This window comes from Megachile rotundata, chromosome 15 (genome assembly GCF_050947335.1).
Source record: "Megachile rotundata isolate GNS110a chromosome 15, iyMegRotu1, whole genome shotgun sequence".
NCBI lineage: Eukaryota > Metazoa > Arthropoda > Insecta > Hymenoptera > Megachilidae > Megachile > Megachile rotundata.
The window spans coordinates 9,933,558-9,959,083 of NC_134997.1; the positions used below are offsets into that span (position 1 = coordinate 9,933,558).

The 25,526-nt window shown below is 31.0% G+C and overlaps 5 protein-coding genes across 14 annotated transcripts; 2 read left to right on the plus strand and 3 right to left on the minus strand.

The window, feature by feature from the left end:
* Positions 1-353: 353 nt before the first annotated feature.
* On the plus strand, positions 354-4,930 carry LOC143265895 (uncharacterized). 2 transcript variants are annotated; one of them, XM_076540419.1, is made up of 7 exons: positions 354-530; positions 1,149-1,421; positions 1,686-1,888; positions 2,610-2,812; positions 2,874-3,051; positions 3,117-3,385; positions 3,595-3,666. In XM_076540419.1, the coding sequence occupies exons 1-6, from the start codon at positions 527-529 to the stop codon at positions 3,357-3,359; spliced, it is 1,104 nt and encodes a 367-aa protein (XP_076396534.1). In that variant the 5' UTR covers positions 354-526; the 3' UTR covers positions 3,360-3,385; positions 3,595-3,666. The 2 variants fall into 2 exon arrangements, with proteins under 2 accessions (XP_076396534.1, XP_076396533.1); XM_076540418.1 differs by lacking the exon at positions 3,595-3,666 and adding an exon at positions 4,743-4,930 and having other exon boundaries at positions 356-530.
* Positions 661-4,339, minus strand: LOC100879851 (uncharacterized). The gene is made up of 4 exons (XM_076540420.1): positions 4,151-4,339; positions 3,927-4,078; positions 3,532-3,790; positions 661-1,428 (listed from the first exon to the last, which is right to left on the minus strand). The coding sequence occupies exons 1-3, from the start codon at positions 4,337-4,339 to the stop codon at positions 3,568-3,570; spliced, it is 564 nt and encodes a 187-aa protein (XP_076396535.1). The 3' UTR covers positions 661-1,428; positions 3,532-3,567.
* On the plus strand, positions 4,751-21,778 carry LOC100881130 (BTB/POZ domain-containing protein KCTD9). 4 transcript variants are annotated; one of them, XM_012286068.2, is made up of 7 exons: positions 4,751-4,847; positions 19,930-20,051; positions 20,168-20,344; positions 20,434-20,594; positions 20,745-20,971; positions 21,041-21,370; positions 21,435-21,778. In XM_012286068.2, the coding sequence occupies exons 1-7, from the start codon at positions 4,800-4,802 to the stop codon at positions 21,549-21,551; spliced, it is 1,182 nt and encodes a 393-aa protein (XP_012141458.1). In that variant the 5' UTR covers positions 4,751-4,799; the 3' UTR covers positions 21,552-21,778. The 4 variants fall into 4 exon arrangements, with proteins under 4 accessions (XP_012141458.1, XP_076396531.1, XP_003703544.1 ...); XM_076540416.1 differs by lacking the exon at positions 4,751-4,847 and adding an exon at positions 19,175-19,384; XM_003703496.3 differs by lacking the exon at positions 4,751-4,847 and adding an exon at positions 19,433-19,708.
* Positions 6,156-10,308, minus strand: LOC100879742 (mitoferrin-1). The gene is made up of 5 exons (XM_003703648.3): positions 10,192-10,308; positions 8,290-8,572; positions 7,623-7,847; positions 7,342-7,549; positions 6,156-7,151 (listed from the first exon to the last, which is right to left on the minus strand). Exons 1-5 carry the CDS (start codon positions 10,306-10,308, stop codon positions 6,962-6,964), a joined length of 1,023 nt encoding a protein of 340 aa, XP_003703696.1. The 3' UTR covers positions 6,156-6,961.
* Positions 9,542-18,865, minus strand: LOC100881240 (uncharacterized). 6 transcript variants are annotated; one of them, XM_012286082.2, is made up of 5 exons: positions 18,620-18,865; positions 14,323-18,095; positions 13,878-13,974; positions 10,192-12,677; positions 9,542-9,797 (listed from the first exon to the last, which is right to left on the minus strand). In XM_012286082.2, exons 1-4 carry the CDS (start codon positions 18,749-18,751, stop codon positions 12,675-12,677), a joined length of 4,005 nt encoding a protein of 1,334 aa, XP_012141472.2. In that variant the 5' UTR covers positions 18,752-18,865; the 3' UTR covers positions 9,542-9,797; positions 10,192-12,674. The 6 variants fall into 6 exon arrangements, with proteins under 6 accessions (XP_012141472.2, XP_076396528.1, XP_076396527.1 ...); XM_076540413.1 differs by having other exon boundaries at positions 10,192-10,567; positions 10,646-13,974; positions 18,620-18,864; XM_076540412.1 differs by having other exon boundaries at positions 10,192-10,442; positions 10,572-13,974; positions 18,620-18,864.
* Positions 21,779-25,526: the final 3,748 nt, after the last annotated feature.

A 25,526-nucleotide genomic window follows, 5' to 3' on the forward strand; every position in this document is an offset into this window, starting at 1 on the left:
GTGCATATATGCTCTATGATAATTTTAACCTAACTAAAATTTGTTTCTAAACATGCGACCAACATTTTCTTTGATCATGTATTTAATAAAATTTAATAATACGTAATAAACGTATATTAAATTAAGTACAATATATAAAAAAATTATGACACAAAACTTTGTGGGAAATGTAAGAATTTTATAAAAAAGAGTGCATATGAAAAGTTTAACTTAATACATACAAGACTTCTGTCATGTTTAATTATGTTACTATTATAAATGTTTCTATAATAGTAACAGTTAAATAAAATAAAATATAACATACTATACGTTTTTTATTTTGTAACGAAAATTGTACCATGTTATAAATGTTCGAAATAACGAGACACATTTCACAGTATTAACATTTAAAGTCAACTGTTTCATTTTTCGTTCCAATTGCCTGTCATCTGCCAAAAAGATGTAAATTTGGAAAGGTTAAATTCTTCGTGAAGGTAAATTTTTCAGTATAAATTGCTGACCAGCAAAATATTTTCAAGCACTAAAAATGAGTGAGTGTAATTAAAGACACGTGTCGTGTTATATACGTATATTACATGTCAGGGTTTCCCGCTAAATTCTCAAGATTGAATACATAACTTTTGATCCTGCTTATAAACTTGTAGGAAATACCAATGATGCTTTCATTTACGTCGACAATCGCACATGTTATCGCTTATTAAAACAGTGGTTCGTGTTTTGAAGATTTCCGCCCGTAAATTATTTAATTTGTAAACAAGATATCCCAAAACTATTTAACCCTATCGGAACGATAAATATAACCATAAACTCAATATAGATAAAAATTGTAAATTTAGACGCTATCAGCTTAAAATGTATTCTTTGAAGAGTAAAAATATTGTGCCAAACACGTCAGCTGTCCTTACAGGAAAAAAATGCAAGAATTCGTATTCGAATTATTTGTTTTTGATTTTATAAAGAATTCATAAACACGTGGTAACTTTTGAAGTGAATGACAGGGGGGGCGTCTTTAATCAACAGGTGACACAAAGTACTTTTTTTTAATTTGACAGCTCGAAAATACGTCCATGCATACGTATTACACCATTTTCCTTGCATATTCGAGTATGCATTTTGCCATGGACATACTTTCAATAAAATTGTTACAGATCGAACAAATTCCGTGTGCAATGCAAAAATATGTCCAACCATCGGAGTTCTACCATCATCATCGATTCGTGCATGTCTCGGTGCATCGTTAGCACAAGCATTTTTCCAATACACTCATGATGACACGAAGAAATTACTAGACGTTTTAACGCCACCGAAGATATCGAAAGATTGTTTTTCGATATCGTCTGAAGATGACTCGCGTGGTACCGCGTATACACCGCCAACGGATTTCCAAGTTGTCAAAGCATTCGTACATCAAAATATCCTAGGTAATCACTGTAAAATCGAATTATAGCCTATTACAATTGGTAATGTAGTTAAATGGGAATTAGGGTGGATTTAGTCTCCTAAATTTGAATGATATAGATCGAAATACGTAGAACATTAAATACCTCCATATTGAAAATTTGTAAACTTGTAAATTCTAAAATTTCAAATGTCCAAAGGCTCTTGGTATGCAGCTGTTGATCTAACGGACCTCGCCAGATAACGTTTTTTATGTCAGTGATTATAATATCGATTAAAATCGTTAGAAATAGGAGAGGAGATTTTGAAACGCGTTGAGAAGGAAATTGAAGAGAATCTACGAGCAAGAATACAGAAAGAAGCCCATGAAAAGTTTCATATGTACCAAGCGAAAAAAAGGCGGGAAGCTCAGGAGCATGTGCAACGATTACACCTGAATTACAAAAATTATTTGAGCTGTGTGCAGAAGCAATTGCAACGACAATTAGAAGTAATTTCTTTTAATTTTAAATGGAATTTAACAGTAGTCATACAGGGTGGTCCAAAATTAATGTTTTTGTTATTGTGTAGTTATATTAACTAGCTACTTATACAGGGTGATTCATTAACTGTGTCCCTTAAGTTTGATGAAATATTTCAATTGTATTTGAAATAAGGCAATATAACAGGTAGCTACATCAGTACCCAAAATAAGCACAACTGAAATAACATCTAAATTGATTTTACGTGATAATTTAAGGTCTCCAGACTCTGAGATAAAAGAATACTCTCAGAAATCTTATCTTTAAATAGGTACAACGTGAGTAATTTGTTTCAAGGTCCTTCTCAGAATTCTACGGGAAAAATATTGATCCACATAATCAATTTAGATTTATATCAAGCGTCGCTTATTTAACCGGTATAAAAATTGTTAGGTTACGTATCGAATGTATAGGCGTAGATGACTAATGTATTGTCTTATCAATATTTTTCATTTAAAACTTATCGTTTCGAAATCGACCGTGCAATGATCTACGTCACGTGCAACAAATTCAGTCAATTATCATTAAAGTAATATTATATTCCACAAAGCTATCTAATTTCTCGAAGGTATCTTCTTACAAAGGGTATCTAATTGCACGAAGATATCTAATTCCCTGAAGATATTGAATTTTATATTGTAAAAACTACTCTATCTAAGATAAAACGTGGAAAATATTTTTGCTTCTCAGAATGAATGGGCAAACGTGACCGCCGAGCATAAGAAAGACATCCAAAAGGCGGTCGTGCAGGAACGAATAAACGTGGTTCGTGAAATGATGCAGAAGATGCGCACCGAAATTTCTCACGTCGTGCTCATTTTGTACAAAGACTTCGAAGACACCTTCCGCGCCCAAAGGGAAACCATAATCGCTGATTTCAATCATATCATGAGGTTCCTATTCTCTTAAAACGTTATACCGTTTCTTTCAAATAATCAGATAAATTTTATACAGAGAGAAACATGTACAATTAAACAAGAATATGCAAGAATTCCAGAGTAAATTACGCAAGGAGTTATACATTCAGAGGCACCAACTTGAAATGCAAAATGCGACTGATATAATCTATCTTCTTTGTTTGGAACGGCTTCGAAGCGATAGGGAAAAGCACACTATACATAAATTCTTCGAGGTGACTGAATTCCATCTATGCACGTGGCTGATAACGTTTTACTAAAATATTTTACGTTAATATAGAAACAAATAAACGCAATCTGCGAGTTAGTTGCCCGCCTACAAGATATCATGGGCGTAATGAGGGAAGAAATTGTTAATTGTCATTTGGAAAAGAAATCATTAGAAGATCAACTGTGTCAGATTACTACACACTTCCAGAGATTCATTGACTTCGTATTCCATGCTGCGCCGGGTCAAGCACAGTATGTGCTGCCATTAGAGTTACAGCGATTGATTACGTTAGATAAGAATGAAGAGACGTAACAATTGGAGCTTCGAGGAAAAACGTGGTACATGTTTTGTCAAAATGTTAAAAAAATATATTTAATAGTTGAAATAAAACACAATGTCAAAGTATATTTTTTAATGTACAGAATTAAACAATATCTTTAAAAAAATTAAACACAAAGAGAAAGAGAAAATGTATAGTACTTACTATTACAAATTTGTGAAACATTGTGGCATATGTCCATTAACTTGTATTGTTACATTTATTCAGCGTTTTTTGGGACGAACGGTACCATTCTGGGTCATTTTGGAGGCTCGATATTCTCGGATGATAAAATTCACGTATCAAGACATTTCTTGATCCGACTTTGCTTCGTGGAACGGGTGGATAATCCGTAAGGCGCCATCCGTGTACCCAACTTGTGCAATCCGGATAGTAATAGCGATCTTCTGGGCTATCTTTTAATCTATAATTATCAGTACAAGATTAGTACACGATTTTAAAAATATCTTACGGAAAAAAGAAATTCATATCTGGCTTTTCGTTTTTCTGAGATATGTAATCTATATTGTTGTACAAAAATTGTTGCATATTGCATGAACCTTTCACGAGCGTAATTTTCAGCAGCGATAAAGCTTGGAGTGTTTTCGTACAAAATGGCTCTTACTTCAGGGTCAATTGGTTTCATTATATTCATGTTAATAGAACCGTCCGGTTCCATGGGTCTCCAGTTCGGCAAAGGTTTTAAACGTATCTATGAAACAGAAAATGACATTTAACCTTTGCTATACAGCTAGCTTTATTACGACATGCAACACGATTGTACAGTGTCCACGCTTTGTGGTTTGTCTGCTTCCCGCGTAGGCGACATTGAAATTTGCTTCGACTTTTCTAAGCGAGCTAACAGTTTTTGTTGGTTCTTCAGAAACCATCTGATTCGCATCGCTTCTTCTCTTCGTATCATCGTAGTCCAAAATGCCTGACATCGTGCGTCGCAAATTCCTCCAGTTGCCATGATTTAATTTACACTTGATAATATGGAACAGTAAAAAACTGGGAAACTTGTATAAAAAGAATTTACATGATTTTTACACAAAGATTTTATCTGTGATGCTCTAATGTTTATTTATTAACAATTCCCTGCATCAGTGCAGTAGGCAAAAAAAAATTGTTTCCGTTTTTCTACATAGTTTACAGAATTATTTTATTTACATTATTATTACATATAGTACGTTTCTTTATTGTATGTTCAATAATGTTAATCAATTATCTTTTTTAATACATTATCATTAACTTATATAATACCAGTGGGATCATTATGTTACATACAAACTAATTGAACAATAAATTTAAGAGGCAGAGATTAGTATGTATAATTGATTTTAGAAACAAGAATGATTTGCTTATTAATTTTTTAGATAAATAATCCGGGGGAATCGGCCGATTATTGTGACCTACGCAAACGTAAACTTTGGATGTTGATAAAAACTGGGCGGCTGATATTGTCTTTTACCCTATGCAAAGTGAGTATTTAAAACGCTTAAAAAGAAAGAATACACAATAAAAATTTGTGCATTAAAATAAATTTTGAGAGATTACCACAAACGTAAGACACGAGTAAAAAGATCATTGAACACACTGCAATTTGATATACTTGAACGTTTTACATATATCATATGTATATTCGCGTGTATACAGTGTGCATCTATCAAATTTTATTATAAAATTTTTACTAAAAATTGAAATCGTAGTCTAGAAATAATTTGAATGTATTTTCAAAAATAATACATATATTTATAATTGAGATGAGTCTACCAAAAAATATTTGTAAAAAACATGTATACTTTTACGTGCATAAAGATTAGTGACATGTTTTGTAGCGCCAAATGAAATATCAGTAACAATGATTAATAATAAATAAATATGGCGTGAAGTATGAGTTCTCACATGATATTACTCCCTCTTAAAGTCAACATCAAATGACTCAGTAATCACAGCCATAGGAAGCAATATTGTGGTACATCATAAAGTTTAGATGCAATGTTTTTTATATTACAAACTGACTAAGGAGCAATTCTTAATTTGTACTTGTATAATCAAGGCGAATTGTACTTATCGAACAATAACATTACCATTTCTTTTTTTTCTAACCTGTCTCGTCATACTGTACATACGCATATAAATATTAACTTATCTACATTGTTCTACAAAATATTAATTTACACCATCGTAGTTGGTCTAGACAGTTGATGTAATAAAAATTTCTTTTCAATATTCTATCATTTTTTATGTAACACTTATCTAGGATTTCATTTCAGATAGATCTTAATAAACTTACATTTCGTCTAAACTTAGAACCTGCCTTACAGTTATTACAACTATTAAATAGTAAAAATTATTCGTTTCTTTTTCAAAACATATAAGATTTTTAATTAAGAATTTTTAAGAGTAATATTAGTTTTCAATTAAGCCGACTTAATTACAATATGCACACTTCGTCGTTACTCATCTTTTTTTTTCATGCATCCCACTGTCATCTTTTTAATCTACATATATGGTACAATATTGAATATACTGTAAAATTATTATTCAAGAACAGGTATTCAAATTTAGTATGTTTAAAATACTTATATTAAATACAATTTTACTGCCATCAAGTAAAATATTTTTAACAATTTTCGTTTTTATACAAAACAATTATATTCTTTTTATTTAATATTAAAGATGATTGGTTGATTCTATGTATAATTATTGTTACATTTCGATTTTTTATACGTTACATAATTTATAAACGTTAGAAATATGTTTGTGAAAATAAGTTAAAATATAAATTATTCCACAACAAAAGTATAATTGTTTCACAAACAAATTGTACATAGTTTACAAATAATTTAGTGGTATTTTCATTATTTCTTTGCAAAATAATAATTTATTTATCTGTTTCAATTATTGTGATAAACTTTTCATGTTACTCTATATGAACAGTACGATAGACAATATTGTTTCTATCCATTATTTCTCACTTCATTAGCAATCACCTATACTAGTATGTATCGATAAATGTATCGTTCTTAAAGTAAAATTGCTAACTTTCAATTTCAATTTATTTTCATTTTAAATTAATATAGCAATAATTATTTTATTCGATAAAAATAAAAAATTCAGCAAAATTTACAAATTGTATACTGTTGAAAAGAATAAAATATGTTTGTTATATAATTCTTTGTTTCATGAATTTTGATTTTTTTTGTCAGTTTGTAATCGTTATTTGTTATTGTTGATAATGTTTGTAAATTATTACGTGATTATTTTTAACGTATAAAAAAATGCAATTATATTATAGATAACATATGTCCTTTCAAATTGCCATATATGGAGAAGTAACTTAAACAATTTTCTGCAACATTTTCGTTTCAATGAGCCTGCGCCCTGCACTTGACTCAAAAATGAATTTTTAATTAATGAATTGTAATACCCACTCGTTACGAGTTATTTATACATGTGTAATAATACCATTGTAACAGATGAATTAACGAAATATCATCGATAAACTCTTCAAATACGTAAACCGGATGCTTCTTCATCCAACAGTTCTTCGGTGCAATTTAAATGGTACTATTAAAGAATTCAAAAATACCTAACTTGTAGTTACATCGAGCAACTCTGAGGTTGGAGTATTTTTTTTAAGATATACTCGCACGTTTTCAATACGACTAGACCAGGAAGAAGCAGCCTGCTGATTTGTTCCACTTAAATCATTGTCAGCTTCTGGTATATAATATCCATCGTCTTGTTTCTTATGAAGAATATATTTAAAAAATTCGTATCTAAATAATTTATAAAAAAGAATATTTTTGTATTGCATGTTATATAAAACAAGATAACATAATTCATTTGAAACTATAAACCATTAACTTTTTGTTTTACTTGATTTAAATTTAGAGTTTATAAATGATGCATTTATATATCTTTTTATTGCCAACGATTTTATTATTACTATTATGTTTATGTACTTACGTGGACCAACAAATTGTAGTTGCTGGCATTTGATAAAGAACACGGGCATTTATACCACGGAAATAACCACTTATACCTCCATAGTTGTAAACTTTTTTAACAGCATCTATCATACCTTGAGCATGTACACCATTTTGTGTATTTAGAAGCGTTTTACAAACATCTAAAGGTGTTGTGCATGCAGCAGCAACAGCTCCTGCTAATGCGCCTACAATTTATATAATTTTTTTAATGCAGTTCTTTTGAGTATAAATTAGTTTTCTTATAGAAGATGTACATACCAGATACCATATGTGCTATAGGATTGTAAGTGTGTTCTGGATTTGTGAAGTTTTGTGCAGTTTCGTAAATAATAAAATGAATCATTTGAAAAGGCACATTCATAGCCAATTGAGTTGTATAGCTTCTATAGAATGCACGTAAACCTTCATTTTGGTATATGTTATTTATACACGTTACAACACTTCGATAAGGAGAATTATACATTTGTAATCGCTGTTTAACCACTGGAATAAGATAATTTTATTCTTCATTGGATAAAATTCTAAAAATTATGAACGACATTTAGCTTATGTATTTTCCCCATAAAAGAAGTGTTTTTCGTTTTTTAGAAAATACACCTAATTTATATACATACAGTGCCTGGAAAAAGTTGTGCATCATGTATACTGCAGATTCTTTGTGTTAAAATAAATCAATAAATTCTTTACCATTTTGCAATGTGTAACTTAAGTTGCAGACAACTAAATAGGACATGTTGAAAAACCAATACCCAATTTTAATTTACATTTTTAAATAAAAATTGCAGAATGGTAAAAAAATCTTTTTGCTTTGTTTTTGTATGGAACATCCACAGTTCTACATGTCCATACCTTTTCAGGACACCATATAGTACATCATATTCATAATGAGTAGACTGAATAATTGATAAATTTGAAACCATATTACCTTCTGCTGGATTCATTACACCATCATGAAGAAGTGTTGCTATACAACCAGCTGATCCATAAGCAACTACATTCAATTCTGAATGCGCCCTTGAAGATACGAGCTTGTTTTTAATAAACTCATAGCATGAAAAATATAGTGCATGTGCAGGTCCAGCTCCTACAACCATTGCACTCATACCACGAACTGGTCTTAAAACACCTTCTTGACGTATCATACTACTTAAAACTGTTCTTATTCCACCTCCTCCACCTGGACCTGGTGTTAATGCTTGCATTCTTGTCTAAATGTGCACAAAGAATTGTATTAAGATTATACAATTTCTATACATACTTCATATATAAATACAAACATACAATGAATGATAAATATTAATGATATATAAACACATAAAAGTATTTTTATGAGTCATAAAAGTCTTTAATTACAATAATAAATACAGTGATATGAATGATAATATCTTGCAAGTAAGATATAGAACAGGTCATTAAACTTTAAGTTTTCGTTTCTATAGGGATATTTAAATGTTATATAACACATTTACATATTGCATTATGTGTATATTTTATTAATAATATATTTTCTAAGCATGAAAGCAATCATTAATATAGATTGTAGGTTGAAAAGAAAACCAAAAATAGGATCTACTGCAATAGAACTAAGAAATGTGTTATATCAGCCCTGTCCAAGTAGGGGAAAGTGAATCCTAAAACATGTATTGCACTTCCCCTTCCAATAGTACTTCTTCAGCTATGATGGTAAGAATTCTATTGCTCTCTCTTTCTCGCTTAGAGACAAGAAGCTGAAGAAGCAATGCTGAAAGGGGCAATGTAACACATGTTTTGGGTTTCGCTTCCCCTACTTGGACGGGCCTGTGTTATATAACGAGTGTTTCAAATTCATCTTGCTGTTTCATTATCTTACATGAATTAACACTGTCAGACATTTATTTTTCGTAGTAACACAAAAGTATCAGTACAAGATAATTTTACTTTCAGGTATTAATACTATTGTTGTTCTTCTTATATATAATTACAGTTTAAACTGATACACATGTTTCGACATAAATTGTTTAAAATAAAGATTATAACGATTATATTATAAATAATAGAAATATGTCAACTAAAAAACAATGGAGATTAAAAAACAATGATAGATGTGGTATATAAATTAAATATATATTATTAATAGAACAATGTAATAAAAATAACAGGAATACTTCCATTAAAAATAATTAAGAAGACAATAGAAATGATTTATTTCTGTTACACAGAATTCATTTTATTTGTTGGTACTGCTTACATAATTTCACCATTAATAAATTATGTAAAAAACTAAATTTGTATTAGCAACAATGTTTGATAGCACATTATATGTATGCATGTCTCCTACACCTGTTATTACATAGATAACAACTGAAAAGATAATAGTAAATCATCATTACAAAACATTTTTGCTAAATCATTTGATGACTAATACAATCGTTCGTGCATCAAGAGAATTAATACCTAGAAACAGTTATGAAATTATGTTGCTTAAAATTGATTACACAATATTTTTTTTAACTAATACGAGCGTCAAAATAATTTTACAGACTACCGACTACCGAAGAATGACTGTAATTATCTTGAGAAGATAAATATTTCGTTATTTATTTAAGATTACAACGATCGTGATGCATGGAGATTCCCACGTTTCAACAAGGAAAGTGGTAGAATTCCAAGAATTAATTCGTGCCTTGAATACCATATTCGTTGTTATTCAAAGACCATGTGACTTACAATGTCATAGTTTTACATGTCATTGCATTTTACTCGAATATAACAAACTAAATATCGTGAAACGGTAATTGAGGTTATGTAAAGTATCCTAGAAAAAATGTAGGAGAAATAAAGTTATTACCTTAACACTGTCAAGTGGATACATCACGCAATGTTCCATAATTCCAGCGAATGCACCTGCTGTCATGTGTATAGCCACAGAAGACGTCGGTAAACTTTCGTAAATTTCCGCATTCATGTTTCTGAAGGTACTTTAATACAAACTCCAGCTCAGGTCTTTAAACTATCGTAATTACTGTATGTACTCTCGAAACAGACAACGCAGTTTCAGCAGCGACCGATGCCGAGTTAACGCCGATATAGCAGCATTTGCTTAATAATTGATGAAATCTCCATTAAAAATAAATTAAGGGAAACATTTATTCGTTCGAAATGACGGGACGTAATTGTACTCGTTGTCCGTGCTCAATGGAATCGTATTGAAATCGAAAAGGTTGCTACCTCGATAGAGAAATTTACAATGTGAATCCCCTCCACGTATTCCGTGTTGTAAAGAAATTACTGTACTTGCTTACAAGTCCTCTTTGAAATACAAGAATATACGGCGTTTGCCTCCGATTGTTTATTCGAATCGTTACGGAATCCGATACATACTGGCATTCTTCACAATACTGTTACGAATACTCATACATTGATCCGATGAGGTTAGGTGTGCGCGCACGTGTCACGCATGCGTCGTATTCAACCACGTGGTTCATGCATGTGTGCTACGCAGTAGTGAGCTTACCTACATACGTAAGGTCTGATTATCGTGCAAGGCTTGCATGTGCACGGATGTGCATGATAATCAGGGCTGCATTAATGTTTTGAGCACCATCAAACCTTTTCTGTTGGTTATTTTATTTGTAATAAATTTAGTGAACAGTTTTTGTGATATTTAGCTCTTTTATTGCTCTAGCTTTGCATCAAAATATTCATGATTTATGGTATAAAATCAATAGGCAAAATAAACACGTGTTTAGAACGTCCAAGGGAAAAGGATAATGCAGAAATTTTTTATCGAATTTATTATGGCTCATATTTTCCAAAATTAAACTACTAAAATTTTTTAACGTTTGGGTCCTCTGAAGATTTCAATTCGGCCCTGATATTGCACTTGTTATCACGACGAAGAGATGCTTCATTCAATTTATACGAATTAGTATTGTATGATCGTTATCTTTCATTTGAAAAGAGTTTACTTTACTCTTCTGTACAGATTAAATTGTTACTACAAATTCATTGTACATTGTTTTACTTGAAATATATACGGTTAGAATATTCTCTGTTTATTGACATTTATATTTTTTGAAAGAATTGATGATTTCACAATAGATTATGTTTGAAAAGAAAAATTATTCCTATGTTCTTATCGTCGTTTAACAAGTTAATCTAGAAAGAAGTTTGTTGCGTAGCAAAGGTAAATAACCAGCAATATTGAAAAAACTCTATTCTTCATAGTGTTCTAATACCCTATTCTACAATATTCCGGACAATGCACGTGTTGTGTAAACGCGCACAATATCATATTACGTAGTATGATAAAATGTTCACAAATTGTCATTCTATTTATAGGAAATACTGCGATTACCAAGTATCACATGTGTATTTTCAATATTGTATTTTCCTTATGGTATGCGAAATAGTTAGCGTTTCTAATACATAAATTTCTTATTCTGAATAATACACAAAGGTCTATACACCGTGGTTATTGCATATGGATTTATGAAAACTCCGGTTAAATGGCAAGGTTGATTGACGCGTACAATTTCATAAAAGTTGGAACAAAAGAAGATGCTTTAAAATACAGTTGTAATTAATTGATTACCTAATGTAATTTGTTTGTTTTGGCCTGCTATACCGTATTCATGCAATTTTACGTTCTTTGCGTCAGATATCGTAATACAAATATCGTACGTATGCAGTTGACTCTACTTTATCTTTATTATCTGCAATGTTTATTAGATAAAGGGGAAATTGTTTCTTTTCGCACCAGAATTATCAGAAAGAAGAATTACTATTTTTAGTAGAAAAGTTTTATTTGTAACACGATATATGAAGTAACAGCTTTCTGTACTGTTATGTAAGGTGGAGGAAGGTTGTAATATTTATGCACTGTTTAACATGTATACAAAAAATCGCTTTATTTTAAAGCAATCATAATAATAGTGAGATTTATAGTATATATAAATTTTTAATCACTATATTACATATGGCAATAAATATTTTAAAAAGTTGGAAAAAATATTCTACAATATTTTCACAGTAATAAAGTGTAATGTACTCCAGTTTTATATACATATTTATACAAACTTATACATGTACAGAATAAAGAACACGCTTATTAACAAATGTAACATCCTTGTAAAAATTTAATATTACAATTTTAAGTATTAAGTAAAAAGTGATGTGATGCGCAATTATTAACATGGCAAAAATGAATGACTCTTCTGCACCGCAATTCTCTTGCTACTATTGTTTCATAATCTTTTAAAGAAACTTGTAGAAGCTATTGCTTATCTTCTTTTAACATCACAGAGTAATTGGTTTTAACATCCATTCTCCTTACTAAATTTAATTATAAAACAAATTATCAATAGTAGCATGTTAAGAAATGGAAACAATTATTAGATGTAGAAAATTATTTGTACATAACACAATGCACAATAATTATTCAAACATAGTAATTTTCTTCTGATTGAATCTGATCAGGCTTATAATCTCATACATATTTTCCATCAATTTTTAACTTCAGAAAAAATTTTATGAGAAAATTGAACAATAAAAATGAAAGGTTTTTATAATCATATATAAAAACTTACTGTAAGATATGAGTAATGTAGTTATTTTAAATAATATATATGATATCTATCTAATTTGTGATCCTATAAATACATTCTGTACCTCTCAATGTACTGTGTACAATATATTTTAATGAAAATTGCACAGTATTAATTGCAAACCTGTGTATTGTTTATAATTGGTTTTATACAAAAAGTTTAATATAAGTAATGTGAAAAAATATTATTTTTCACCCCTTTTTTAATAAATAAGAACTACATAAATATGTAGTATCAATGTAATTTTAAATGTAAATTAAAAATATATTATTCACACAAATTTTATACATGCTCTTGTAAATATAAAATTTTACATGATTTCTAATGGAATTTAATGACTGTACAATTTACTTTAACGTGTACATATACTTATCATTTTTCACATTTTTAAAAGTTTCAAAGTACTGCAGTATGTCCTTTTTGAAATAAGTATCTTTAAAAAACCTTTGCATTCGTTTAAAAATATTTCTTAAGTGCGTATTTTTTAATACTGCATTGGATTCAATATTTCTACACAAACAACTGTTGTTCAAGTTGCATTATTTGACAATAATTATTTAAAATATTTAGTATTTTGTTACTAAGTGTAATGAAAATTTGTTAAAAAATGTATAATAAATGTAAAGAACGTCAACCTATAGAAATCTTTTTAATTTTTCTAATACAATTATCTAAAAAAGCTTTAAATATATTAATTTGAACTTTTCTGCATATAATACAATTTGGAACAAACTTTAAAGATACTATAATGTATCTAATAGCTTACAGTTTTAGTTTGGTCATACCAGAATTAGTATCAGTTAAAGTTCAAAAATATTTGATCCAAGTAGAATATAAAGTGTATTACTAGAATCAACAACCAGGACTTGTTTTTGTATCACTCAAAGAAAAAGATTTAACATCTGAAACTACAAGCTACTAGCTATACCTGATTAGATCTCCTACTTCTGCGAGAAGAACTTGAAAATAATGGACGTGGTTTGTATAAATCATCACTTGAGTAACGTTGACTGCTTCTATGCCGGCTGTAATTACATAATAAACTAGTTATGACATGAATAGTAAAGAGATATTTATATCTCAAACGAACTATTTTGATGTTACAAATAATATATATATATATATCAATTTAAGTTTCTACATTACACATTTTGCTTACAGTGTAAATTTTTGTTACAAAAAGTTTTTGACCTGAAAATTTGTTTTACATAGGAGATTTAAATAAACAAATGTAACAGATATAAATTTAGTATTCTTGGTTTATTATATATATTCATAAATATCAGCAATGTGTCCAAATTTCATGAATAAAATCCTGAATTTATGAAACCATGGTAAAAAACATTCACTAGAAAAATAATTATTCAACATACCCTTTGTCTTCTTTAATTAGATTTGATGACGGTATTTTTTCACTAGTTGCAGACACATCACTTTCTGGACTTAGGGGCATAACAAAATTTTCTCCATTTAAAAATCCTTGTGGAGCACATACATTAGATTGAAGTCTTTGCTTTTTGTGTACAACAAGTTTTCTTTTTTTTATATTATTTAATGCATCTTCAGTAGGTAAATTCAATGCTTTCTTATGACCATCATTATTATTATTTGAATTATTTAACAATATATCTGTTAATGGGCTAGAAGAATGTTTGCGTTTGGGTAAAGGAGGTGCCATTGTTTTAGGCATTGATGATACAACTTGCCCTCCTAAACTTTCTATAATGTCCTCTAAAGAACTATTTTTTACTAATTCCAGTGATTCTAGAAAATTAGAGAATTTTTCCGACTTTTCATTATCAGCTTTGAAATAGCGACACTCTTCATTATCCTCAGCTACTGTTGATGTAGATTCTGCAGCCCAAGATTCATTGTCCTCCTTAATCCTCCTGATATTATCTGATTCATTAATACCTTCATTTAATTTAGAAAAACTGTTATTTGGGATATCCTGAGAAACGTCTTCATCCCTAGATTTCGACGTTGTAGGTATTTCTATACTTTTATCAATTTTTATATAATTTACATTGTCTACACTATCTGTTGAGTCTTGTTCTGATATCTCATTTCTGTTATTTTTATTGGTATCAATATCAAAAGGGTCTGATTTTTCAGGTATTAATTTTTCTTCTAAATTAGAAATGCTAGTTTCTTGTTTTGTTTCTTTTTCTGAACATATGCTTGGAGAATCACTTACTTTTTCTTCTTTTATTACATTGCAACTAGTTCCTAGTATTATAGAAGACAATGAGTCTTTATCTGATAATTCTTCATTTCCCTTATTGTCAGTAAGTGTTGCTTGAGTCTTAGAATTTGTCTCTTGTGAAGATACGTTTTCTAATTTTTTATTAGGAAGTGTTTCACCCAAGGATTGTTGTATACACAATTCCATGTCTGTTAATTTTAATTTTAAATCAGAATGTGTTCCTAATAAATCCTTTGTACCTGCTTCTCTTTGTAACATCATAATTGATCTTTCTTCTAATGTTAAATTTGTATGTTTCTCGGGATACGGTTCTTCATATTCCTCGTCTGGTATTTCTATTATTTGAACGCGTTCTTCATCTGGCATACTTTCAAAATTATCATTATTTCCTGTACTCGGTTGTACTGTTTGTACCTTCTGTTGAATCTTTTTCTCTAATTTTTTGTGTTCTTTAAGCTTTTGTTTTTCTATTTGTTTCCTAATCTTCATCAATTTTTTAGCTTCATGTATGTTTTTTGCAAATTTTGGTTTCTTCACTTTCACTTCTCCTAAAGCACTATTATCTTCTCCAAATAATGCTCGTTTCTTTAAAGGTAAGTTACCGTCATTCAGTTCAGAATCCTGTTTAGTATGTACCTCATAATTACTACTATCATCTGTTTTGTACTCTGTGTAAAATTCTGTAACTTTGTCCAATTTATAATTTGACTGCTCTGGTGATAATTTTAATGCACTTGTACATACTTCATCGATACTGTCTGATATTTCACTACCAGAATTACTCACATGATTTGTTTCCTTTGAGAAAGTAGATGTATTTGATTTATTGTTTGTGTTGTTGGAACCTGAATTACTACTGAACTGTGAGCTTTTACTGCTTGATCCATTTGAACCATCCCTATCTGTAGAACGCCGGTCATTAGAATTTCTTCTTAAACTTGAATGATCATCCTTTGATTTGGATTTTTTCTCTTCTCTTCGTTTTTTATCCTTGTCCTGTGGATCACTTTTAACGTCCTTCTTATTATCTAATTTATCGTTTCGAGTTAAATTTTTGTTTTGCACATAATTTTTGGCATCTTTTTTACAATTTAGTTTTTCACTATTTGATTTAATTTCTTTTCTTACCTCAGATTTTTCAGTTTTTTCATCTTTCTCATTTTTAACTACTTTTTTTGTATCCTGTTTTTCTAACTTTTCGGTACCATCCGACTTAATGCTAACATGATTTTTAGATTTTATGTAATCTTTAGAACTACGTCTTTCGTCTCGTTTACTTTTATCTTTATCTTTTGAATCACTCTTCTTTTCTTTTCCATCCACAATTTTTTCTGATGTCTTAGCCGTTTTAATTTCATGAGAACTTGACGAAGAATTTTTGGAAGAACTTTTATGATCTTTTTTATAAGATTTCTTATCTTTTGGAGAATCTTTTCTATCTTTATTCTCTTTATTTGATTTCGTTTCTTTGTTGTCCTTATTTAATTTTTCTTTTTCTGTAAGTTCTTTCTTTTCTCTAAGTTCTCTAATTTTTTCTTTGTAAAGATCTTTTAAATCTTTTCCCTCTTTGCTAATATTATCTTTTTTATCCGTTTCTTTTGTTTTATCTTCTTTTGTTGTCGTGTAATTATTTTTCTCTGTATCTTTACTTTTATCTACATTCTCTCTTGACTGATCATTTTTTTCTTTAGATTTATTTTTATCATATTTATCAGACTTTGAGCTGCTGTGGCTTCTATGCTTTTTACCGCTACTCCTCTCTTTATGATGCTTGTCATCTTTTATATGATTTTTATCTCTGGGTTTTGATTTCGATTCACTATCTTTGTTTTTATCCTTGTTATTTTTATGTTCATATTTGTCTTTTGTACTGCTATCTGTAGCATCACGCGAGTTTTCTTTAGACGATAAATTGTTTTTAATATTTTTAGAATCTTTAGTATCTTGCCCATCTTTATTTTTATTTAATTCAAAAATACTTTTGGTACCTTTATTTTTACTAGACTCGTATTCTCTGACAGCTTTAAAATTGTCTTTAATATTTCTAACATCACATTTATCTTTATTGACTTCATCTTTTAAAGAATCCTGAATCGGTGTTGATGCATGATTTGAAGATCCAAAATCTGTTACAATCGATAATCGAGAGTCTGAAGAAACTTTGCTCAACTGTGAGTCTTGGTTGCTGTACTCAAAGTTGTCCCTCGATAATTCGTTGCAAAAATCAGGACTTCTAGATCTATGGCTAGTTAATTCTGATATTCCCGATAAATGTGAATCATTGGAAATGTTAGACTCATTTAAATTCATTATATCAATCGGTTCAAAAGTAGGACTGTCTTCTTCATCTTCTTCTGTTTTGTCATCCGATTTCCCAGAGGTATTTAAATTTAAATTACTACCAGTCTTATTAAAAGTTTTTTCATTTTCATCTAACACCTTTTCTTCCGAAAAAATTTGTCCATTCTCTGAAATATTATCTTTATTCTTCTCATTCGACACTTCTTCCTCTTGCGACTTTTGTTCATTAAATAATTTTTCATCTTTTCTCACATCTAAACTTTCTATTGCATCCACGGATTCCAAAGACACATCTTTTAAACTATTTTTGTCAGACTCTGGTGAAACAGGATCTAAATCCTTAGGTAATAAATCTTTAAGGCCACATGCACCATTTTTTTCTTTTGCCTTAGGTCTTTCTATGCCTAGAAATTTGTATACTACATCTTCAATTTGCGGCATAAACACAGAATATACTTTTGGATTTACAACTTGATCCACTATACGCTCTACACCAGCATCTAAGTAAGGAGCATCGTGTATATGTTTCCGTAGAGTTTCTCTCAACTGATTTTTGTTTAAATCTGGTTTCCATGATTGTTTACTAAGGAACGAATTCACAGATCCTTCAACTCTTGTACGTAAATTCTGATATGCTGGCTGTAACATAATACATCATGACATCAGCTAAATTATTGCAATACAGTGTAATTTAATAATATTTTAATGTACTCTATTGGTTAACAAAATAACACAGGAGTAAATGAAATATTCAAGTTATATAAGTTTTTTAATATGACAATTTTAATAAATGATGAAAATGTGTGAAATGTATCTGTATGGTACCATTACAAAAAATGGAGTTTATGCTCATGTAACTAATCATATGTTTCTTTTGCTAACCAACAAGTCATTTTTGTGTAATGTATCATTTTATACATTTTCTTCAAATTAATTACAGAATGAGAATATTTTTTAAGTCATACATAATTTGCATTTAATCATTTTTTTCTTCAGTATGCAGATATAGCATTTACATACATAAATATAGTACTTAAAAAAACAAATCAATGTGATCTTATAATGAATTATGTTAAAAGTCATTAGAATACTGGTTCGAATAATTACAGAAATTCTTCTGAGATTATATTGTTAAATTAATTGTTAAAATACATATTGCATACCTTCGTATCAACATCAGCGATACATTCTTTACGAAACTGATCAAAGATCCCTTGAGATTTAACTTCTCCTACAATGTGATCCACTAATCGTGGATCACCCGCTAATAGTGTGTTGGATAAGCCCAATTCCATGCTAACAGAAATATTTAAAATGATTATTATTCACTTGAATATTAAATAATTATTCATTTTCACCGACGAAGTCATTCCGTGAAACTGTACGCAGCCATACTCTCTGAGTTTGCGTCTAGGTTAAATGTTTTATCTGTGTGAGTATGTAAATGAATAATAATCAGGGATACCAATCGTAGTATTTTCTTTATTTACATCATCATACAAAATAAATAATGACAATTATTATTAAAATCAATCATTTAAAAGTGCATTTTCTTCACGAATATATTACTGGAAACTGCACAAATTATATACACTGTGTTTACCGCAAGAAGAGAATAACTATAGTCAGTGGTTTGTACAATTCAGTCTAGGGAAATTCCTGACCATAAGAGATAATGTTCCTGCACAACTAGTTTTTATCATACGGAGATATACATGGTGGGAAAAAATAAACAAACAGTAAAAACCGCTGATAATGCGATAAATACAAGATGTTAGAAGTATACAATTCTATGCAGATGAAAATGAGCCTATTGGAATTACTCTAATTGCGGAACAAAGTCAGCAAATAATTTATGCTAATTAATTATGAATACGGTCCAAAGATCCATCATATATCCATGGTTACAAAACATTCGAGCCAATCAGGTCTGATGTGTTGAATAAACAAAAACTCGTTCGATGAGTATGATCTCTCGTTGAAAATGTAGTTTTAAGGCGGTGTACAACGCACAGTCACAATTATAGTTTTTACTGCATTAGATGTATCTCTAAAATTTATGTTTTATATTTTGTAGATATTTTTAAGATGGCAACTTGTACGATGTCAAATACAACTTATTTTTGACTTTATTGTATTTCTGTAAAATTAAATACTAATATTATTTTCTCTTATTGTACATAAAATTTTATTGCTACTTAGTTATGAAGAGAGTAATTCTTTTTGTGAATGGAACTGATGTAAATGGCAAGGTGACTTAATTTTATTTATAGTAAATTACGTTCTCTTGTCTTTGACTTAAATTTTAAATGATTTTTGTAAAATATAAAGAAATTCTGTACTGTCACATTTTAAATGATGTATGTACAGTATGCTGTTGCCTTTAGCGTAATTTTCTATGTAAAATTAATGGTTTAACATGAACGCAAACTGGAATAGATCTTACATATATGGTGGTTTTTAATTTTGTTAGGTATTTATGGTGACTCATTCGTTAGATGAATTATTAACAGCTGCCAGCGCAAAGTTTGAAATAACTGCTAAAAGAATATTTACTCCTCAAGGTGGGGAGGTTGATGATATTAAATTAATCCGGTAAAATGCATACTTTGTTAATGAGCCTTTGATTAGTGTCATGATTAAAAAATTAATAATTAGTTTCATAATATTTGTTATAGGAACAAGCTTAATTCACAAGTTTTTTTTTGTAGAGATGACGATGTCCTATATGTTTCAAGTGGAGAAGATTTTATTGCAAAGGATAAGCTTCATATACAGGGTCAGTTAAATAAAAACTCAGAATGGATCACATTAAATGTTGGTGGAAAATATTTTACTACAACTAGAGATACTTTGACTAAAAAGGAGCCAATGAGTATGTTGGCCAGGTAAACATAACTTTTTTGATTGATTTTTGTGTTAAAAATATTTCTACATATTTTATATATAATATATTCAACATATAAAATATTTACAGAATGTTTATTGACACCATAGGCAATGAACAAAGAATCCTGCCTAGCAGGCAGGATCAAAATGGAGCCTTTTTAATTGACAGAAGTCCTACATACTTTGAGCCATTACTGAATTATTTAAGACATGGGCAAATAATACTTGATGCTAACGTTAATGTAGAAGGTGTACTTTTTGTTATGTTTAAACATGATTTAATGATATATAATTTCTTCATTAAGTTTTTGAAGTACGATAGAATTGTTTTTAATTCAGTTACTTTATGTTATTGTGCCACACTTTTGTTTAAACTAATGTAATAAATATTTTTTACAGGAGTTTTGGCAGAAGCACGTTTTTATGGGATAGAAGGTGCCATTGAAATATTGCTTACAATGGCCTATGATGATAATCTTGAAAAAAGTGGTATGGTGTCTTTAACTCGTAAAGATGTACTTAAAGCACTGATGTCAACACCAATTTCCTCAGAACTTAGATTCCAAGGTGTCGATTTTGTTGGTGCTGATTTATCAAAACTAGATCTTAGAAATATTAATTTTAAGGTAAGTAAAATTATTTTTATATCAAAGTAGATGATTTGTACCTAGTTAGATATTCATTATTTTTTCCAGTATGCAATTATGCGTGGCTGTAATCTAGCAGGTGCCAACTTATCAGGTTGTTGTTTTGAAAGAGCAGATTTGTCCCATGCAAATCTGCAAGGTGCTCAGTTAGTTTGTGTCAGGATGTTATGTGCAAACCTGGCTGCTGCTAATCTTCACTCATGTAATTTTGAAGATCCTGGTGGTTTACCTGCGAATATGGAAGGTGTAAATCTTAAGGGTGCCAATCTTGAAGGCAGCAACATGGCTGCTGTAAATCTTAGGGTAGCAACATTAAAAAATGCAATCCTAAGGAACTGTGATCTTAGATCAGCAGTACTGGCTGGTGCTGATTTAGAGGTAACAATTTTTTATTTTTTTATAAAACTTGATAAAATGAATAAATTGTTCATATGCATTTCAGTGTTGTGACCTATCTGGGTCAGACTTACAAGAAGCTAATTTACGCGGCGCGAACTTAAAAGATGCTGCATTCGAGCTGATGTTAACGCCATTGCACATGTCTCAAACGATACGATAGGTGATTTTGGTTTCTGTGATTTATTTATTTATTTAATTTGTAGGTTAAGAATGTCGGTGATATCATTTGAACGTACTATTTTTTATGTGTCAGCGTGTGTAATTTATACACATATATTCTTCTATTAAATTAATAGTGAATTTCTTTGTCTTTTGCTAATATATTTATAAAAATTAGTAAGCACAGTCATGTAATTTAATTGAGTAAATTATTGATTCGGAAAACTACTTAACTAGGTCTGTTTGATTGAGGCGCTCCGCGCCTAATCTAACGGTGTTGAGCGAGCAAGTAAATTTCACGCTAAAGCAAAAATAGTTAACCGTGTCATCCGGTTGAATTGGTTGAGTGGTGCAAGAGAAAAACATGGACAAAAAAGTTAAAAAGTCAAGTATATAAGCGTGAGCAAATTCAATTCTACATTAAAATCTACGAGGATATGGTTTTTCGGTAATTATTCCTCCGTGGCATGCGCAAGCGCCGGGCAGGAGGAATATACACGACAATGAGTATGCAAAATTGTTAATTACTCACTTTCTGAGCACAGTCTATGAACTTTTATGATTAAAGAATGGACAGCAATGCATTATTTACGTGGTTAGATCATAAAAGTTCATAAATAATGTTCGGGTAATGAATAATTATTTTGTGTCAGCATTGCGATACGCACGTGAGACGCCTATGTCAATTCTACTGCGTTTGCAAAGTGCAATATTTCGGCACTTGGACGACGTAGTATGGTTCCTGAGGCATTTAGAAACAAATTTCTATAAGGGTTTGATGCGTTTTGATGCCTAATAAAGCCAGAAAATGAATTTTTGTCGAATTCGGTTCAAAACGGTACAGGTGGCGCCATCTAGCGGCGAGCGGCGGAACTACGAAAACCTAAAATCTCGATTTTCTCAAAAACTAGGGACTTTTCCGACATTCTGAGATATACAAATTGTTCCTTGTCGCCTACGAAATCGAACGAATGTAATTATAGCTTGCTACGATAATTATTAAGGAAAATAGAAAAATAGCCCATTTCATGGACTAAAAAATTGGCGTCCATCTAGCGGTGAAAGTTGGAACTACAAAAACATAAAAATGCGATTTTCTCGAAAATTAGCGAATTTTGAGTACTTCTGATGGTCAGAAAGTGTTATGTGATTGCATTAGAAGCAAAATAACGCGATAAAAGCTTCCTAAGGGCTTTAATAAAAAAAATAAAAAAAATGTCATTTTATGGAGAAAATTTGTGGCGCCATCTAGCGGCGAAACTGCGAACTAAACTGAAAAACCGTATGTCCGAACACGCGTTAAGGGGTCAAATAAAAATTGATTTTCTGGGCTTAATAGGCAAAAAAACGAATAACTTATTCAACAAAAGTTGCTTTAAAATGTCTAAAGAAGCACACTACGTCGTCAAAGTTGCGAAATATTACTTTTTATATTTTTCCATAATGCGTGTGCGGACATACGTTTTTTCAGTTTAGTTCGCAGTTTCGCCGCTAGATGGCGCCACAAATTTTCTCCATAAAATGACATTTTTTTTATTTTCTTTATTAAAGCTTTCAGAAAACTTTTATTGCTTTATTTTGATTCTAATGCGATCACATAACACTTTCTGACCCTCAGAAGTACTCAAAGTTCGCTAATTTTCGAGATAATCGCATTTTTATGTTTTTGTAGTTCCAACTTTCACCGCTAGATGGACGCCAATTTTTTAGTCCATGAAATGGGCTATTTTTCTATTTTCCTTAATAATTATCGTAGCAAGCTATAATTACATTCGTTCGATTTCGTAGGCGACAAGGAACAATTTGTATATCTCAGAATTTCGGAAAAGTCCCTAGTTTTTGAGAAAATCGATATTTTAGTTTTTCGTAGTTCCGCCGCTCGCCGTTAGATGGCGCCACCTGTACCGTTTTGAACCGAATCCGACAAAAATTGATTTCCTGTCTTTATTAGGCATCAAAACGCATCAAACCCTTATAGAAATTTGTTTCTAAATGCCTCAGGAACCATACTATGTTGCCAAAGAGCCGAAATATTAATTTTTTTATTTTCCTTATATGTGCGTTCGGACCCTCATTTTTTAGGTTTAGTTCAACCGTTTCGCTCTTAAATGGACGCCAATTTTTTAGTCCATAAACTGCACTATTGCTGTAATTACTAGGTTTTCACACTTTCACCCGAAGCTCTTTCATCTAACGTGCCACGTGTTTTGTTCAATGTAATAATTAATAAATTTCTGACGTACTCCGGAAGTAGTTTCTCCCAAAGTCGACACCCCCTCACCTATAATAATTACTTCACAGTTAAGTGCAGTTCCAAACTACATATACCCACAGCCTGTTCGCTTAAGTTTTCATCGATAAATTATCCCGAATCTCCTTACTCCTGTCTTTGGTACAGGATCACTCAAAAAGAGCATCCCTTTCTGCAAATTACCTCCTGCACAAATAATTTACCAAGTAATTACAATTAATTTTTACAAATTCAGGAATAAGCTCAGACTTTAGACGAGAAAATTTTGCTCAAATTTTAGAAAATGAAAAGTGAGACAAACGTAATTATAAGTTAATTTGTAGCTATTAGCTCGGTATCGTTTTCTAAAGTACATTTCTACAAAAATGTTTAGAAAACGATAGCGATTACCAGGTCACACCACGTGGAGGTTGCTACGACAGTGACCCACCCTAACTCCAAATCCCTACCACCCTCCATTTGCAAACCGCTCATTTATCGGAAGGATAAATGAGTTCTGACTCTACTTAGCCCGTCGCGAAAATGTGCAAGTTTTTTACCATAAAATAGCAAAGAACTTGCACCGCACGCACGCAGTACAATTTTAATACAAACTAGCTTATAAACTTAATACTAATTTCGTGGGAACCTACTACTCCGTTTTAAAATTGCACTCATATTGAAACCATAATGAAATTATATTGAAATCGGAATGAAATCATAATAAAATCATAATAAAACGAAGAATCTTAGAGAAAAGGAATCTAACGCGTACAAAGTTTACTAATTAAAAAGAGTGCAATATAAAACACGCACGCTTTACAAACATATTTCTAAACGCAGTGCCTCTTATACTAAACGCATGTACCTCTTATTCTAAACTTGCATTCAAATAATCTACATATAACGAAGTACAAAAGCAAGGGTATGAAAGTTGGAAGAACTTTCCAAAAAATAAAAGAAAGTTAGAAGAACTTTCTGTCAAAAAGGAAAGAAAGTTAGAAGAACTTTCTGTAAAAGGGAGAATCATTTTTCGCCAAGTGAACCTCGCCGTCCATGGGTCAAAGGGTAGTCGCATAGCGGCTTACGTGAACCACGAAGACAGCTTTGAACCGAAAATAGTGGCAAGAACGAGTGACACACCCGCGAAGGGTTTCCCATTTCCCCGCCGCTTGCGTTTGAAGCAAGTCTGACCGCAGAGAGGAAACCCCTGCCGTGAGGCGGCAGATCGAGATGGTTCATCAATCGATCGGCCTCGCAGAGATGTGTCCCTGGCGCTACACCACCATTTGCAGCTCAGAACTGCCCCGTGTTCACAGCACTATGAACCCCCAATGATCCACTTGGGTTTGGAACGATTGACAGAAAATGATAGTATGCTACAAACTAACGCGTACAAAGTTTGAGACGTGAGAAGATGAGTGCAAGGTAAAATAAGAGGCACTTACAGGGACCCACCCACCCTCCCACGAGCTTAAAATTAACGCACTTAAAAGTAGCGAGCTTAAAATTATCGCACTTAAAAGTAGCGAGCTTAAAATTATCGCACGCTTCCCACGATGATTCGATGATGTCTTCATAATGTCTTCATTCTTCGCGTATACGCATATACACATGCACTCACACATACTTTACAATGGAAGTACAATTTTTGACGCAACTTAAAACTAACTTAAAATTAGCGCATCCATCGATGACAGAACTTTACAGTAGGTCTTTGATGAATACTTATTTTCTGAAACAGAT

Excerpts from the sequence above, each read along its gene's own strand:
- LOC143265895 (XM_076540419.1), top strand. Across the intron at positions 1,422-1,685 it reads CGTACATCAAAATATCCTAG|AAATAGGAGAGGAGATTTTG; the intron begins GTAATCACTGTA and ends TAAAATCGTTAG. Across the intron at positions 2,813-2,873 it reads GATTTCAATCATATCATGAG|AGAGAAACATGTACAATTAA; the intron begins GTTCCTATTCTC and ends AATTTTATACAG.
- LOC100879851 (XM_076540420.1), bottom strand. The coding sequence starts at position 4,339 with ATGGCAACTGGAGGAATTTGCGACGCACGATGTCAGGCATTTTGGACT. Across the intron at positions 4,079-4,150 it reads AACCACAAAGCGTGGACACT|ATACGTTTAAAACCTTTGCC; the intron begins GTACAATCGTGT and ends TCTGTTTCATAG. Across the intron at positions 3,791-3,926 it reads GAAAATTACGCTCGTGAAAG|ATTAAAAGATAGCCCAGAAG; the intron begins GTTCATGCAATA and ends TGATAATTATAG.
- LOC100879742 (XM_003703648.3), bottom strand. The coding sequence starts at position 10,308 with ATGAATGCGGAAATTTACGAAAGTTTACCGACGTCTTCTGTGGCTATA. Across the intron at positions 7,848-8,289 it reads TGTAATGAATCCAGCAGAAG|TGGTTAAACAGCGATTACAA; the intron begins GTAATATGGTTT and ends ATCTTATTCCAG. Across the intron at positions 7,550-7,622 it reads TATAGCACATATGGTATCTG|GCGCATTAGCAGGAGCTGTT; the intron begins GTATGTACATCT and ends TATAAATTGTAG.
- LOC100881240 (XM_076540413.1), bottom strand. The coding sequence starts at position 18,751 with ATGGAATTGGGCTTATCCAACACACTATTAGCGGGTGATCCACGATTA. Across the intron at positions 18,096-18,619 it reads TCGCTGATGTTGATACGAAG|CCAGCATATCAGAATTTACG; the intron begins GTATGCAATATG and ends ATTATGTTACAG. Across the intron at positions 13,975-14,322 it reads CTAATTAAAGAAGACAAAGG|CCGGCATAGAAGCAGTCAAC; the intron begins GTATGTTGAATA and ends ATGTAATTACAG.
- LOC100881130 (XM_076540416.1), top strand. The coding sequence starts at position 19,325 with ATGAATACGGTCCAAAGATCCATCATATATCCATGGTTACAAAACATT. Across the intron at positions 20,595-20,744 it reads TGCTAACGTTAATGTAGAAG|GAGTTTTGGCAGAAGCACGT; the intron begins GTGTACTTTTTG and ends TATTTTTTACAG. Across the intron at positions 20,972-21,040 it reads TTAGAAATATTAATTTTAAG|TATGCAATTATGCGTGGCTG; the intron begins GTAAGTAAAATT and ends TATTTTTTCCAG.